Source organism: Gracilinanus agilis, chromosome 4 (assembly GCF_016433145.1).
Source record: "Gracilinanus agilis isolate LMUSP501 chromosome 4, AgileGrace, whole genome shotgun sequence".
NCBI lineage: Eukaryota > Metazoa > Chordata > Mammalia > Didelphimorphia > Didelphidae > Gracilinanus > Gracilinanus agilis.
In genome coordinates this window covers 495,433,231-495,449,629 of record NC_058133.1, presented here as the reverse complement: position 1 = coordinate 495,449,629, position 16,399 = coordinate 495,433,231, and the positions used below count along the sequence as shown (strand labels likewise).

The 16,399-nt window shown below is 38.8% G+C and overlaps 1 protein-coding gene across 1 annotated transcript in view; it reads right to left on the bottom strand.

Moving 5' to 3' along the window:
- CALN1 (calneuron 1) overlaps positions 1-16,399 on the bottom strand; it is a 521,529-nt gene that overhangs the window by 188,236 nt on the left and 316,894 nt on the right. Inside the window, exon 5 of the mRNA XM_044673040.1 lies at positions 10,057-10,169. Coding sequence (XP_044528975.1) covers positions 10,057-10,169 — 113 coding nt within the window. The remainder of the gene's footprint in view (positions 1-10,056; positions 10,170-16,399) is intronic.

The window sequence follows — 16,399 nt, the reverse complement described above, 5'->3', positions numbered from 1 at the left end:
TTACTTGTAAAGGAGACAACATTATGCTAGTTCATACAAGATTCAGGGTAGATGGAAGGTAGGTAGCCTTAATAACTCGGAAATTAGTACCCAACAACCATCAGTCTCCTGAACTAGGTCATGCTTGGGCTGAATCTTAAAAAAAGGGCAGGGATCGGAAGAGTTGGAGGTTGGCGAGGAAACCATTCCACTCATGAGGAAGAACACAGAGCTGGGAGAAGTATGCCAGGATCTGGCATATGACTGGCTCATGGCATCCAAAGAACAGAAAATAAGACATTACACAAAGTGGATATTCTCCAGATCTATTTGGTCAGTTCTTTTTTTTTAAACCCTTACCTTCAGTCTTAAAAATCATTATTAAATATCAATTCCAAGGCAGAAAAGCAACAAGGGCTGGACAGTTGGGGTTAAGTGACTTGTCCAGAATCACACAGCTAGGAAGTGTCAAACACCAGATTTAAACTCAGGTCCTCCTGACTTCAGGCCTGGCACTCTATCCCCCCTCAACCTAGCAGCCTTGTGTCTGTTCCTTTTATTGGTCAACCTTGATCCTATGTACAAGAAGTTCCCTGTAGACACGTTCTTTCCCCAAAAGTTCACTTAGATATATCGCTAACCATTTTCTGTGCCTAAATCAGAAGGAGTGTAAAAATAAGACCTAGTTGCTAGATCTAGAATCCTTGGAATTATTATTCCACTCTCCCTGTCACACATGCAGATACAGCCTTCTCCTCAACTGGGAAATGAAAAAGAGAATCCCTAAGGCCTTTTCCTTTGAGCCTATGAATTCTGTTATTTCCCTTGGTTGAAAACATTAATTGAAAACCCTTTGTGTGGAAAGCATTGTTTTGGGTAAATATGTGTTTGTTGAATTTAATTAGGTGTTGGGATTGGGATAGGAGGGAGGGGAGAGAGAGCAGATATATCCCTTATCTCCAGAGAATTTGAATTTCAACATTTTAATCAATGGCTTGGATGGTGGTGTGGTGTGCATGCTTATTGAAACTGCAGATGAAAGGGAAATGCAGAAGACAAGCTATTGCACTAACCCAGATCCAAAAAGATCTTGGTCTGGATCTGATAAGATAAAATGTAATAGAGGCAGAAGCAAAGCCCTCTCAATTGAATTAAAAATGGTACTGCCCAAGCATGGGATATGGGAGATTTAAATAGATAACCATCTTATGAGGAAGACCTGGGGCTCTCAGTGGACTACAAGCAAAAAAAAAAAAAAAAAAAAAAAGAGTCATTCACTTGGTGTGACATCCCAGTAAACTATGACCATTCAAGACTGCACTAATATGGAGTCTCCTTAGAGGCCAAGGTGATAGGTCAGTTGTACTTTGCCAAACACCTTCTGAAAGTACAATTTGATCAGAAGAATGTGGAATTTGTCAAGAGGAGAGAACATCTCCAGCAAGATGGAGAACATATCTAACATCATATTCTATGAGGATCACTTGAAGGGACTGAGGCTATTTAGTCTAAGGAAGAAAAGACACACCTGAGGAGTGAAGGTTAGGATAGGAATGGGTGATATCTTCAAATATTTGAAAGGCTAACTTGTGGCACTGGCATGAGACTTATCCTGTAAAACAGATCTACCCAGCAGTGGAATGAACTGTCGCAGAGAAGGCATTCTCCAACCCTGGAATCATTCAATCAAAAAGTAGGGCAGCTTTATGACACAGTGGATAGAATGTCAGGCTTTGAGTCAGGAAAACTCATCTTTCTGAATTCAAATCCAGCCTCAGAAATGTATTAGCTGAAGGACCCTGGGCAAGTCATTCAACCCTGTATGTCTCCATTTTCTTATATGTCAAATAAACTAGAGACAGAAATGGCAAAGCATCCTTGCCAAAACAACTCCAATCAATGATTGGGCTGAATCTTTAAAAATCTAGGAGTTGGAGGTTGGCAACCCCAGTGAGGCCACAAAGAGTTCGACACTACTGAAAACAACTGAACAACAACCGAGTCATTCAATAAATCAACTAATTTTGAAAACTAAAGGAATGTCCCTCAACTGGGGAAGGGTTGAACAAACTGTGGTATATGAGAGTGGTGGAATACTATTGTGCTGTAAGGAACGATGAACAGGATGATTTCAGAAAGAGCTGGAAAGACCTCCATGAACTGATGCAGAGTGAAATAAGCAGAACCAGGAGAACATTGTACACGGTAACAGCAATACTGTGGAATGATCATCTGTGATAGACTTTGCTATTATTGGCAATACAATGATCCAGGACAATTCTGAGGGACTTATGACACAGAATGCTATCTACCTTCAGAGAAAGAACTGTTGGAATAAATATGCAGATGAAAACATGATTTATCACTCATTTATTGGGGTACATGATTTGGGGTTTTGTTTTTATCAGATTATTCTCTTACAAAAATGAATAATATGGAAATAGGTTTTGAGTAATAATACATGTATAACCCAGTGGAATTGCTTATCAACTCTGGGAGGGGGAGGGAGACACCATGAATCATGTAACTTTGGAAAACTTATGTGTAAATTTGTCATTGGAATAAAATAAAGATAAAAAATTTTTAAAACAAAATAAAATTTAAACTCCTGAAATAAAAAATCAACAAACATTTATTAGGTGAGTTGTAAGTGCCAGATATTGGGCTAAATCCAAGAAATACAAAAGCAAAGTGAAAAGTCCCTGCTTTTTAATCAGTGTACAAAGGGGAATTTCTCAGAGATGTCATAAAAGGAACTTCTGTACTGGGAAGGGGGTTAGAATAAATCATCACCAAGGTCCATTATAACATTAGAATTCTGATTATTAGTACCCAGATGACTTTGGTTAAGTCATTTCCCTTTCCTTGGCTAAAGTTTCTTGCTCTGTAAAATGAAGGCGCTAGACTAGACAGCTTCTAAGACCCTTTCAGTTCTAAATCTATGAGTCTATGAATTTTGGCTGTCTAATTGGCTGGGTAATCTTTAAAAAGTCTCTTCCTTTTCCTACTCTGCAAAATGAGGGGGGTGGACAAATTTCTTTCTATCTCTAAATCAAGGGTGCTATAATTTCATAAACATTGTAACTCACTAGCAAGACTTTCTCTTTGGGGTACTTTAGGATACAGGCTATCCTGTGAGACTTACATTCTTTGACGTATGATGGGCTGACAGGACATGATGGAGATGGTCGCACAATAATGATTTTTATGTCCTGAAAAAAAGTACTCAGCAGTTCTTCATGTCAACTTCCAACACAATTGCCTACTATTTCTACATTTACCACTGCCTCATCCGAAGAAAGCACAACTTTGATGAACAGTATGTGGCTTCAGCATCAAATTCACCCAGTCTTAGTTGCTACATAAGGAAGGATTAGTTGAATATGCTGGAGGAGATAGACATTTCTACAACAGAGAACTAAGGTTCCCCTCAGGAGACAAGAGAAAAAGGAATGAGCTTAACACGGGCCACTTTACCCTTGAGGAAAAAGCCATTTCTTCTCATTTTCTCATCAGTACCCACACTAGTTGGATGACCTTGGGCAAGTCACTTTTCCCTGTTTGCCTTGGTTTCCTCATCTGTAAAATAGGCTAGAGAAGGAAATGGAAAACCATTCTGGTATCTCTGGCAAGAAAATCCCAAATCCTGTTTGCCTCAGTTTCCTCATCTATAAAACGAGCTGGAGAAGGAAACAGCAAACCACTCCAGTATCTTTGCCAAGAAAACCCCAAATGGGGTCACAAAGAGTTGGACACAACTGAAAATGATTGGATAATAACAACCAGCCTTAAATATATGCCATTATCATCTCCTTGTCAATAGTCACAAGCCCCCAACCGTCAGCGTGGCAGCAAGTAATGGGCTGTCATGATGTCCAAATGTCAGCTGCCTTTGTTTCCTTCAAAACTCAGCTCTATCATTCTCTTCTTAATGAAGTCTGATCCTTCCAGCCACTCGTGCTCTCCTTTCCCCAAAGTACTTGGGATTTATTTTTGTATATAATTTCTAAATACTTACATATAGACATGCTATCTCCACCTATTCTTTTCCATGTATATGCACGCACACACACATACAATTGAATATGAGATCCTGGAGAGCAAAGACAATTTCATATTTTAGTGCATTGCCTAGAACACAGTAGGTCCTTTACAAATGCTTGCTGATTCACTAATTCACTGATTCACCCTTCCAAGAAACATATAAACTGCCTTGTTGCTTTGTCTTTGTATAGCAAACTCCTAACACCTTGTCTGGTAAACAGTAGGCACTTAATAAATGTTTATTGATTGATTGATTCCCCTTTGACTCCACCAAAAGAAGGAAAATATAAATTCCTTGAGAACAAAAATTATTTTACTTTTATCTTTATGTGCCCAGGGCTTAGTCCAGTGTCTGAAACACAAAAGGCATTTTATAAATGTTTACTGATTGACTGATTAGCCACTTAAGTTGGGGAATCAAGACCAGGCAACAGCTGGAGAATTAAAAAATTGGGACTTTTGGGAAACCCTGTATGTGTATATATTATCTCCTCAGGAAGAATCAAAGTTCTTTGTGAGCAGAGACTCTATGACATTTTTTTCAATGTCTCTAGAGCTAGGCCCAGGTGAGTTTAATAAATTATTATTGATTGACTGATCATTAGACTGACCTATTTATATGATTTAACTAGGTAACAGAGTGGTTAGGGTGTTGGACTTGTAGTTGAAAAGGCCCATATTAAAATCCTGCTTTGGTCCCTTACTAGCAGGTAGAAATATCACTTAACCTTTATCTCAGTTTCCCCAACTGTAAAACAGGTAAAATCGCAGAAAATAGATATAATAACTATCACAGTTATTGATCAAATGAGATATCTATAAAGCACTTCATAAACTTTTTAGTGTATTATTATTACTTATTTTTATTATTATATCATGATTTCTGTCTCATCTTTCTTCTCCCTCTAATTTATCTTTCAGTCACTGCCAGATTTATTTTCCTGCTCCAGCCATTAGGTGATTCTGTGATTTTATGATCTTGCAAGGTCATTGAGCTAAAAGGAACCTTAGAGAGGTTGTCTATTCCAATTCCCTCATTTTACAGATAAGGAAACTGAGACCCAGAGAGGATCAGAGGGAATCCTAGATTTAATTTTTCTAATTTTTAATTTTTTTAAACCATTACCTTTCATCTTAGAATCAATACTGTGTATTGGTTTCAAGGCAGAACAGCGGTAAGGGCTAGGCAATGGGGATCAAGTGACTTGCCCAGGGTCATCCATCTAGGAAGTGTCTGAGGCCAGATTTGAAAATAGGACCTCCCATCTCTAGACTGGACTCCCAATACACTGAGCTACCCAGCTGCCCCCAGGAATCCTAGATTTAGAGCTGGAAGAACTCTTTTAGATCACCTAGTCCACCCTTCTCATTTTACAGATAAAATGACTAGCACAGGGTCACACAATTATAAAGCTGCAGAGATAGGATCCGAAGCCTGGTCCCTTGATCTTGTGCTCTTTCCATAAGATCATTTAATTTCTATGATCTTTTCTAGTCGTGGAAGTTTTATAATGCTAAGCAATTTTTCTCATAGGTTTTTCCTTCCTAAACACTTCACCAAATCCTATTCCTCCTGTCTCAAGAGAAAAATGTCCCAGTGGTGAATCTTCTCCTGCCATATATGCTTCTCCTCCATAATCACCATCCCCCACCCTTTTTTTAACCATTGCTGGAAACCACTAGGGGGTCAATGAAAAAGAAAAATCACTCAAGCTCCAGAAATCTTAAATTCTTCCAGCAGGACTAGATGTTACAGATGTTTCAAGTGCTATATCTCATGCTGTCCCTTTATGGGAAGGCAGTGGGAGAGGAGATGGGGGAGGCTATCTGGTGAGAATTAATGACTATTTCTGCCTTCCCCTGCTAGTCAATTAAATGGCAGTGCAGAATTGGGTGACCAGCAGCCTGGAAGAAAGGTGCTGGTCAAGGTGATGCCATTAGCAACATTATAACAAAAACAATTGAGCAGGTAAAGGCAATGTTGAAAGTAGGAATGGGTGGGTGGCACAGATGATGAGAGGACCAGACTGCAATGGACTGCTCTTTCCCCCATGTCTTCAGTGTTTCATATACTTCATTACCCACTTCCAGGTTCTCTCCCTATCTTTACCCAGCAATTTCTCCTCCTTAGAGGTTCATTCCATCTAAATTTACCATCCAGTCCAGATCCCTGTGGCTGTTATCTACAAACCTCCAGGACATTTCCCCTCTTTTCTCAATGAGTTCCAGGCTGGGCCCAGTCCCTCCCCCACAATTCCACCTTTTATTCTCATAATTCAAGGACTTCAACACACTCACTTCCTCAATTTACTCAATTCCCATCATCCTCTGTTTTACCTCAGCTACACACAGGCATGATAATAGTCTTGATCTTGTCCTTATTCCTAGGTGTTCTATTTCCATATTCAAGATCTCCAATGTAACTAATTTCAGTCTATCATTTCACTCTATACTATAATCCTTCTAAATCTATTCTTTGTCCTCAGTGTGACCTCCAATCCCTTTTACCATTTAGCAATTCCCCAAAACACCATCTCTGTGAATAACTTGGCTACATTCTTCTCACTTCCATGTTCCCCTATCCTATTACTACTTATAGCTCGCCAAAACTCAACACCATCTTATTCTTGCCATATATCTTCTTTATTCCTACTCACAAACTGCTTAACAGAGCTTGAAGAAGTCACAATTTTATTAAATTTACATTACCCAATCTCAACTGGGCCTTCAGTGTAGCAAGGCAATCCTTCTATTCCTGCCAAATTATACTCTATGTCGTCTATTATAATGGTTGTTCCGAACCTTCTGGCCTCTCATCAAGTCTTCTACAGAACCACTTCTCCCTCACTGAGGACTTCATCTATTTCATCAAAATCAAGGACATTTGACTTGAGCTCTCTCTCTTTCCTTCCCTTCTCCTTGGCACATAGCCCCTTGACACCTTCCCCCTCATTTCTTCTTTTACTTAAGTCTCTATAGAAGAGATGACCCTCAATGGGGATATGATTGGGGATGTGGACTCTAAGTGATCACCCTAATGCAAATATCAATACTATGGAAATAGGTCTTGGTCAATGACACATGTAAAACCCAGTGGAATTGATCATTGGCTATGGGAGGGGGGTGGGAAAAACATGAATCATGTAACCATGGAAAAATATTATTAATTAACTAATTAAATAAAGTTTTTCAAATAAAAAAAAAAGATGACCCTTTCCCTTAGTAAGACCAAACCTACTACCCACACTTATCACTTCCAACCCTTTCTTTCTTACCTTCAGGTTGTTTTCCTTTCTAGTGGTCTCGGCTCTGCTGCCTTCAGATCATGTCTTCCCCTTCCTCAAAAATCCCTCACTAGATCTTACCATTCCTGCTAGTTTCAATCCTACTACCACTTTTCTTTTTCTCAAATTCTTAAAAAAGCCATCTACATTCAGTATCTCCACTTTTCTCTCCTTGGATCTGGAGATTGACCTCATCATTCAACTGAAACTGCCCTCTCCAAAGTTACTATGGATCTCTTGCCAAATCTAATGATCTTTTTCTCAATTCTCATCCTTTCTGACCTCTCAGGAAGTTAGGTGGATCACTGGATAGAATGTTGGGTCTGTAATCAGGAAGACCTGTGTTCAAATCCAGATTCAGACACTTATTAACTATGTGATCCTGGGCAAGTCACTCAACCCTTTTTGCCTCAGTTTCCTCATCTGTCAAATGAACTTGAGAGGGAAATGGCCAATCACTCCAGTATCTTTTCCAAGAAAATCCCAAATGGGGTTAAAAGAGCCATATAAGATTGAAATGACTGAACAACAACAAATAAATTCCTGAGTCTGGCATTTGAAACTCCTCCTGTTTTTCCAGCCTTTTACACACTGATCCTCTCCATACTCACCAAGATCCATTTTTCCTACTGTTCTGAACATGGTCCATCTCCATGCCTTTGCACAGGCTCTCCTACTTTAAGTATTCTCCCTTCTCACCTCTTCTTCTTAGAATGTCTAGTTTCCTTCAAAACTCAGCTCAAGCACTTCCTTCCATGTGAAACCTTTCCTGATCCTCCCAATCTTTCCCTCAAAATTAATTTGTATTCATTTTGCATAGCTTCTGCATATGCACATATATCCATGTTGACTTCCTTTTCAAGAGTTTGAGCTCTTTGAAGACAAGAACTTTTTTCCTTTTATCCTCAGAACTTAACAGAATACTTGACCTAAAAATGTTTACTAAAAGTTCCTTGAATGATTGACTAGTACTTTTATATTTTGTATTCCACACAGTGTTTTGCATACAGTAAGTGTTAAATTTATGTGTGTCTGATTTATTAAGTTGATAAATGAGTAGGTAGCAGAGTTAGCACCAGACTGAATCAATCTAATTCTGGTAAACATTTCTTGGTTTATATTAATAGGAAAAGAACCTGTAATTTTTGTCAACCTAACAACTCACACTTTGGAAATTTCATCTACTCTTTATCTTGACCCATTTATCAATTGAAGGAGATGAGAATAGATTAATCAACCAATAAACATTTATTAAGAACTTTCTATATACGAGGCACTGTGCTAGAATGTGCATATAAAGCTAAAAATAGTTCTTGTATCTAAGGAGTTTATATTTTATCATAAGATGGTCTCTAAAGTCCGATCTAATTTTAAATCTAGGAGCTTATGACTTGGTAAATAAGTCCAATGGAGATCCCCAAGGCACATAGAGATTCTGGGTCTTGTCAGTAAATGTCTGATGCAAGATTTGAACTCATATCTCCCTGATTTAAAGCCCAATGGTCTAACCATTATGCAATATTGCCTATTTTTTTATAGTTTAAGGGATAAAGAATAAAGGATAAGAACTGCACCTGTAATTTGTTTGGTAGAAGAACTCCCTTTACCAAAGCTGGTTGACACCTTGTTGCAGTTTATAGTCTTAAAGTGTTGCCCAAAACAGTGAAATGTTGTGATGTGCTAATGGTCCCATGGCCAATATATGTCAATTTTCTTGGTTAAAGTGAGTTTTTTAAAGTACCTTAAAAAGATCTCAGAAACTACTCCTGAAAGGTGATGTCATTATAGATGCCATTAATCCCACAAGGAAACAAGCAAAAGACCCAAAAGTGATCTGATATAGGTTCAACAAATGACCCTAACCCTAACCCAGACAATTAAAGTTGGTCCCCATGAAAGAATATACAGCAATACTGCGTAGAGAAGCTAACAAAAACGTAAAGTCATGAGCCCCAAGAGGTTATCATAGAACTTGAAATGTGAATAGGTTTTCAAGAAGCAATTGTACAAACTCACAGAGGGAGCCATAATATTTCATTAATGGGGAGTTAATAATAGGCTTTATCCATGTATGGCTGACACCAGGCAGATAACTACAAAGCACTTTCTCATGAAGAAGTGTCATTATGCCCATTTCATTCATGAGGAAATCCTAAGAGTTGTTTATGACTTACTCACAATCAGACAGCTATTAAATATCAGAGCCAGGTCTTCTCAAACCCAACCTCTCCCATCAAGGTTCTTTGGCCACCATCATTGGTCCAGCCTTTTCCATTAAGGTTCTTTGGCCACCATCAGCAGTCCTGCCTTTCCCATCAAGTCTCCTTGGCTGACATCATCAGAGATTTCATTAGACACACCCATCCCAGCTTTTCCTTAAATTCCTATAATTGAGATAGATGGATTTGTCTCCTGCAAGTAAAGCCTCGAAGCCACTGCAAGGCCTTTCTTTGAATCCCCAGGGCTTGCTGACTGACTGAATAGCTGACAAATCATATCATTGCTTAAATTAAGGAGAAATTTCAGAGAAGATGTTTTGTCAAAACCTTAAATATTCAGAAAAGTGGATTCATTTGAAGGTACCAGTATGCAGCCCAATGTGTACTCAACCAGAGGTACATCTGCCCTAGTGCTACGAGTCAAACAAAGACTCATTCTACAACCAGTCTTAGATTGGCATTCATAAATCTCACATTTCAAGAATCTCTTGGTCGGGGGGAAGGGGAAGGGAGAGAGAAATATGTCTTACCTGCCAGAATATACTATCTATCGTGTTCCCAAGAAAACCATCTCGACCTTCTGAAGACACCAGCTTGGGGCCCAGGATTGTCATAAATTCGTCAAAATCCACCTGGCCATCCCCTGGAAGGAGAAGAAATAAATATGAGCCAGAATGTATATGGACTTGAACTAGTAAACAAAGTATAAGAAAGAAATCTCCCCTCTCCTAGCCTTTTCCCTAGCTCTAGGTTCTCGTTCCTAGTATGTCATTTACAGATAGAGAAATAGAGGAAGGTTAACAGCAACACATAATGAGGTTATCATGCATATCAGCAGACATTCGCCCTTCAAATGTACAAGAGATACCTCTCTAGTTCAGAGGAGGACTTATTTGTCCTTTGAAGAACTGCCATTAGCTAGATAACTTTTGGGCTAATGTGGACCCTTTATATAAGGGGCAAAACCAAAAAATAATTTCCACTACCCAACTGGAATCAGTGGGGGTAGTATACCAGCTATTTATAACAATTGCTCAAGAGAAAACTGTCACTGAAATTATGCATAACTCCTGATAATGGCCAGAAACCTAAGCATAGATTTAGAAGAGAATTGAGGGGTCATTAAGTCCAACCAAGTCCCTTATTTTACATAAGAAGAAACTGAGGATCCAGAGAAATTACGTGATTTATTAAGATCATATAACTAGTTAGTATCTGAGATAGGATTTAAAATCTTACTGACTTCAGCACTAGCTCTCCATCCACTGCACTAAAAAAGCACTCTGGAATTTTAAGTTGTATAGCCCAGGTTCAAGGCCTATAATCCTACCAAATATATATGTGGCATCATGAGGCAATAATAATTCATTTAATCTCTCTGACCTCAATTTCTTCATCTGTAAAATAAAGGGATTTGACTAGATGAGCTCTGAGGTCCTTTTTAGTTCTAAGTATGTGGGTGATATTTCAAGTCTTAATATAGTAGTGATCTACAGAAAAAAATTTACAATACAGCCAAGATGGGCAACCAGTGGGATACAACCTCTATTGGTCAGTCCCTTTCCTCCTTGATTTCTTTGTAGTTTTTTAACTTGGTGGCTATCTGTTCCTCCCTGATACTCTCTTTTCATTTGGTTTTGGTGTTGCTGCTTTCTCCTTCAATTTATATAACCTACCTTCTCAGTATCTTTCCCTATGAAGTTAAGATATATCCTGAGGCTTGGTCCTAGGCCCTTTACTTTCTATATAGTCTCCCAATGATCATCTGTAAGTGAATGATTCCCCCAAACTAAACATCTAATATCATTCTAATAACAAAGCTCCAGTTTCAAATTTACATTTGGCCCCCAGATATTTCAAACCATATGCTTCCTCTTCCCTTTCCCCAAACTCAACATATTCAAAACTCATCATTTCCCCTCAAAAATCCTGTCCCTCTTCCTCATTTCCTGATTTCTGTAGATAGGTCCACCATCCTTCCAATCATCTTGACTTGAAACCTTCATATCATCTTGGAGGTAGTGTGGTCCTGTTGCCTCTAATACCTATGTGATGCAAAGCAAAGTCACGACCCCTGAGCTGGTAAAGTTGGCCTATGTGAAGTGTGAATCAAACTTTCTGTCTATCAATCAGCAACTTTTAATTTAATCAACCAAAAAACTGAAAACACCCCTACTTAGCCACTACTTAATAGTAAGGGAGTTCACAATTTTCTCCCCAATGAATCACAGGGGGGAGATTGTGAAGTGTGAATCAAACTTTCTTTGTCTATCAATCAGCAACTTTTAATTTATCAACCAAAAAACTGTGAATTCCCTTATTTAGTATTAAGTAGGGATTAAGTAGAGGTGTTTTCAGTTTTTTGGTTGAATAAATTAAAAGTTGCTGATTGATAGACAAAGAAAGTTTGATTCACACTTCACACCTAGATAGTCTCTGAGGTCTACTGCAACTCTGAATCTATGATCCTCTGATCTTTTCCACTCCTTCAAATCCCACATCCAGTGAATTGCCAAGTCCCAACCATTCTGTCTCCTCCCTTTGTCTCACATCTGTGGAAGTCTACAGACATTAAGACCTCCTAAGGGTTGCCAAAGTTAGGAAGAAAGGGAAGAAGAGATAGATTGTGAATGGGCTGTCTAGCCAGGGCTAGAATGCCTTGAAAAGTGACTAACTGGCCAAGTGAAGGTGGTCCTCATTCCTGAGTGGGCGTGTTCTTACAAAAAAATAGTTAGCAGACTAGGATTAGTAATAGAATGTTTGCAAATGTTCAAATCCAGGCACTAGGCACTTCCATTCCATATCAGAATGCCTTTCTGGAAGCAGGTTTCCCAGCTTCCTTCCCAAGGGGATTGCATCAGCCCTCAATTACACAATAACAATTTATTAAGTGCCAACTATTCACCAGGCATTGTGATAAGCACTGGGGATATAGAGCCAAGAGTGAAATGGTGTTTGCTCTCAAGAAACTTGCATTCTAATGGAGAAAACAATGTGTGCATTTATAGGGCAGCTAGGTGGCATAGAGTTCTGGGCATGGAGTCGGGAAAACCTAAATCCAAATCCAGTATCAGATACTTAGTAGCTATGTGATCCTGGGCAAGTCACTTAACTCTTGTTTGCCTCAGTGTCCTTATCTGTAAAGTGAGCTAGAGAAGGAAATGAAAAACCACTTCAGTATCTTCCAAAAACAAAACAAAACAAAACCCAAATGGTATCACTAAGAGTTGGACATGTCTGAAATGACCCAACAACAACACAGATACATAGACAGATAGACAGACAAAGCAGGTTCTAGAGACTGGACCTGTGAATTCAGTGGCATAAGGAGGTACCAGATGAGAAAATTCCTTCTACCAAGGTAGGTCAATCCCTTCTCTGCAACTTATATTCATAAAGAGTTGCATAGAGCATTGAGAGATTAAGTGTCTTGCCCAGAGTCACACAGTCTGTTGCTTTTTCATTTATTAATTCTGGGTATATTGCTTTGTAATACAGATTACCCTCAATGCAGTATACCTGTCCTAGGAAGTGGCCCCAGAAGAAGCTAAGTTTCCTCAAGGGACCTGAGCATGGGGACCACCAAAAGTATCAGTCCCAATTTAACAGGTCAGAGGGCTTCTGTGATGATCCTTATAGAAGCATCTTATTTGAACTGAGCCGTATAAAATGAGCAAGGTTTCCAAGATAAGAATAGGGAGGCAGAGAAGGGTAAGAGAATAAGGACATTCCAGGCAAAGATAATTTGAACAAAGGCACAAAGACTGGATAAGTCTGGGGGTACAAGGAGATCCGCAAGTTATCCAGTTTAAAAGGAGCAAGAGTTTGCAAAATCCATTCAAGTTCAACAGAGATTTAAGTGCCTACTTTGCACAAGTCACTGTGCTAGGCAATGGATACCCCAAAACAGAAATAAAATAGCCCCTGCCTTCAAGGAGCTTATACCCCTCCAGGAGGCTATGTCATTTACAAATATAAATAAACTCAAACCATGTATAAATTAATTTCAAGGGAGAGAGAGAGCTAACAACTAAAGGGAGAAGAGAAATAGTACAAGGTAAGAATAAAATAACAGATTACGTCCAAGTGACTTTTTTAAAACCCTTACCTTCTATCTTAAATACTAAGTGTTTGTTCCAAGATAGAAGAGAGGTAAGGACTAGGCAATTGGAGGTAAGTGACTTGCCCAGGATCACAAAACTAGGAAGTATTTGAGGCCAAATTTGAACCCAGGACCTCCCATATCCAGGCCCGATGTTCTTATCAACTGAGTCACCAATCCATTTAGAGTCTAAAGTCAAGCTCAAGGTGTTTAGACATATCACTCCAGATTTCAAACTGGCATTAATTACAACCCCCCCAATCTTTTCTAAACATTCATAGAACATAAAATTATAGCTCAAGTTAGAAGTAACCTTAAGAGGACTTTTGGTCTAACCTCCTTGTTTTATTTGATTAACTTAATTTTATTTTTTGCATGAATAAAATTTGATATTTCTCTCCTTTGCAAGAAAAAAAAGAAAAAAAGAAACCTCTTACAACAAATATTCATAATAAAACCAAACAAATTACTATATTGGTTGTGTCCAAAAGATGTGCATCTCATTTTGCATTTTGAGTCCAGTATCCTCTCAGTGAAGAGGTAGGTATTTCAATATTTGGTCCTCTGGAATCATGGCTAGTAATTGTATCAATCAGAATTCTTTAGTCTTTCAAAGTTGTTTATGTTTACACTTGTCATTGTGCTAATTTTTCTCCTGGTTCTATTCTCCACTTTTCATCAGTTCAGATAAGTCTTCCCAAATTTCTCTGAAAACTGTCCCTTTAACAATGACTTATGGTACAGCAATGTAACATTATATTTATATATCCATTGTTTGCTCAGCCATTCCCCAAATGATGGATACCCCATTAGTTTCTAGTTGTTTGTCATCATAAAAAGAACTACTATAAATATTTTTGTTCATGTGAGTCAGCCCACTCATTTTACAGATGAAGAAACTAAAGCTTGGAGAAATTAAATAATATGTCAAAGGGTACATAGGTAGTAACTGCCAGAAACAGGATTCAAACTCAGGTCCTTTGATTCTAAAGCCATCATTCATTCCACTGTGCTATATCCTAAACACTCTCTACTGCCCAGAACCCCAGTGTTCCACATCTGCCTGAGAAATTCATTTTACAAAGTTGAAGGAAGAAAAACTGAGCCACATTTCAGTGATCCATGACAACATGGCTGCCTCCAGTATGGGGCTTTCATTCTCACAGACCTAACTGTTACTTTACATGTAGAAGCTGTAACTTGGAGTGAGCCAAGTGTACACTAAGAAGGGAGACCAAAGTCCTGTTCAAATGAGTCCATGAATGTAATTTCTCATTACCACCAAGCACTTGGCCCTTGAAACAAACCATTTAAAACATGCAACTGTTTGACACCATTTAAATGACTGAATTTTATATAGACAAATTCCAACCTTTGGAATGAGTTTCAAAGCAATGGGCCTTGTTCAGCTGGCCACAGGGAATACTAACACTTCTCTCCATGGGCTGTGCTACTCTAAATACCCCCAAGTCATGTGTATCAAGAGTTATTCCAATGACTTAAGCATTGAAGGTTGCAAACCTTGTCCCTCTCATCATCCTCATTATCTGCAAATGATCCTAGGGCTACCTGGAATCCATCACTCATGGATTATGGGTATAAAGCTCATCTTAACACAGTGTGTGGTGGGAATAGAGAAGACTGCAAGGAAGAAATAAAGAGTCTCTATAGGTAAGCAGGAGGTTGCTCTCAAATAGCTATCCTTAGGCTTTAAGAGAAAAATTAATGCATTTTAATAAGATCTTAACAGGAAATGGCTCTCCAAAGTTGCATCTGTCAGTCTGTGTCTTTGTCAATGGCTGCTTCTTCTTGGCTTGTCCAGTATGGATCCAGAAAACTCAAATCAAGGCCATTATAAAAAATAAATTGAATGTTCTTAAAATCATATCACAGTGTGGTAGAATAGCTAGTGTGTGTAGGCTCAAAAACTTGAGTTCGAATTCTGTCTTTGCCATTATTAGCTGTGGCAATCTCAATTAAACCATTTCATTTCTCATAGATTCAGAAAATTCCCAAGAATGCATTGACTGAATCACATGTGGGTTGTGATTTGCATTGATGGAAAGAATTCTCATACTGGATTCTTTTTTTAAAATCCTTGCCTTCTTTTTATTGGTTCTAAGGCAGAAGAGCAGTAAGGACTGGGCAATGGAAATTATGTACTTGCCTAGAGTCACACAACCAGGAAAATCTGAGGCCATATTTGAACCCAGGACCTCCCATCTCCAGACTTGGCTCTCTATCCATTGAGCCACTAAGCTGCCTCCTCATACTGGGATTTCACTAAAGTAGAGGATTTATAGATATTTCATGATCCTTTTGTTGTAGTTTTGTTCCCAACTGTGATTTCATTGGTGGTCGGAATTCCAAGTAAAGAAAGTCCCTTGGTGACTGCTCTGATCACTTGAAGTCTTAGAGAATTGTCTGGGAGTTCAAATGACTTGTGCAGACTCACCAGATCAGTATGTGTCAGAGGCAGGGCTTAGTCTGGGTCTCCCTGAGTCTAAGACCAGCTATCTATCCATTACACTGCACTGTCTCTCATACAACTTACTGCCATTTTCATTTATTTATACTCTGAGTTCCTTCCCACTTAAGTAGTCCTGCAAAACCTACACCTAGAAAGGAGAGAATTCAGAATGACCATCAGAAAAGCTTTCTCAGTGTCCCTTATGCAGGATCCTATTCAGGATCTCCTACCTCCAAGTCTTGCCATCAGCTCCTGATCCATTCAGAACAGTCTTGATTCTTCTACCAACTAAACAAGAACC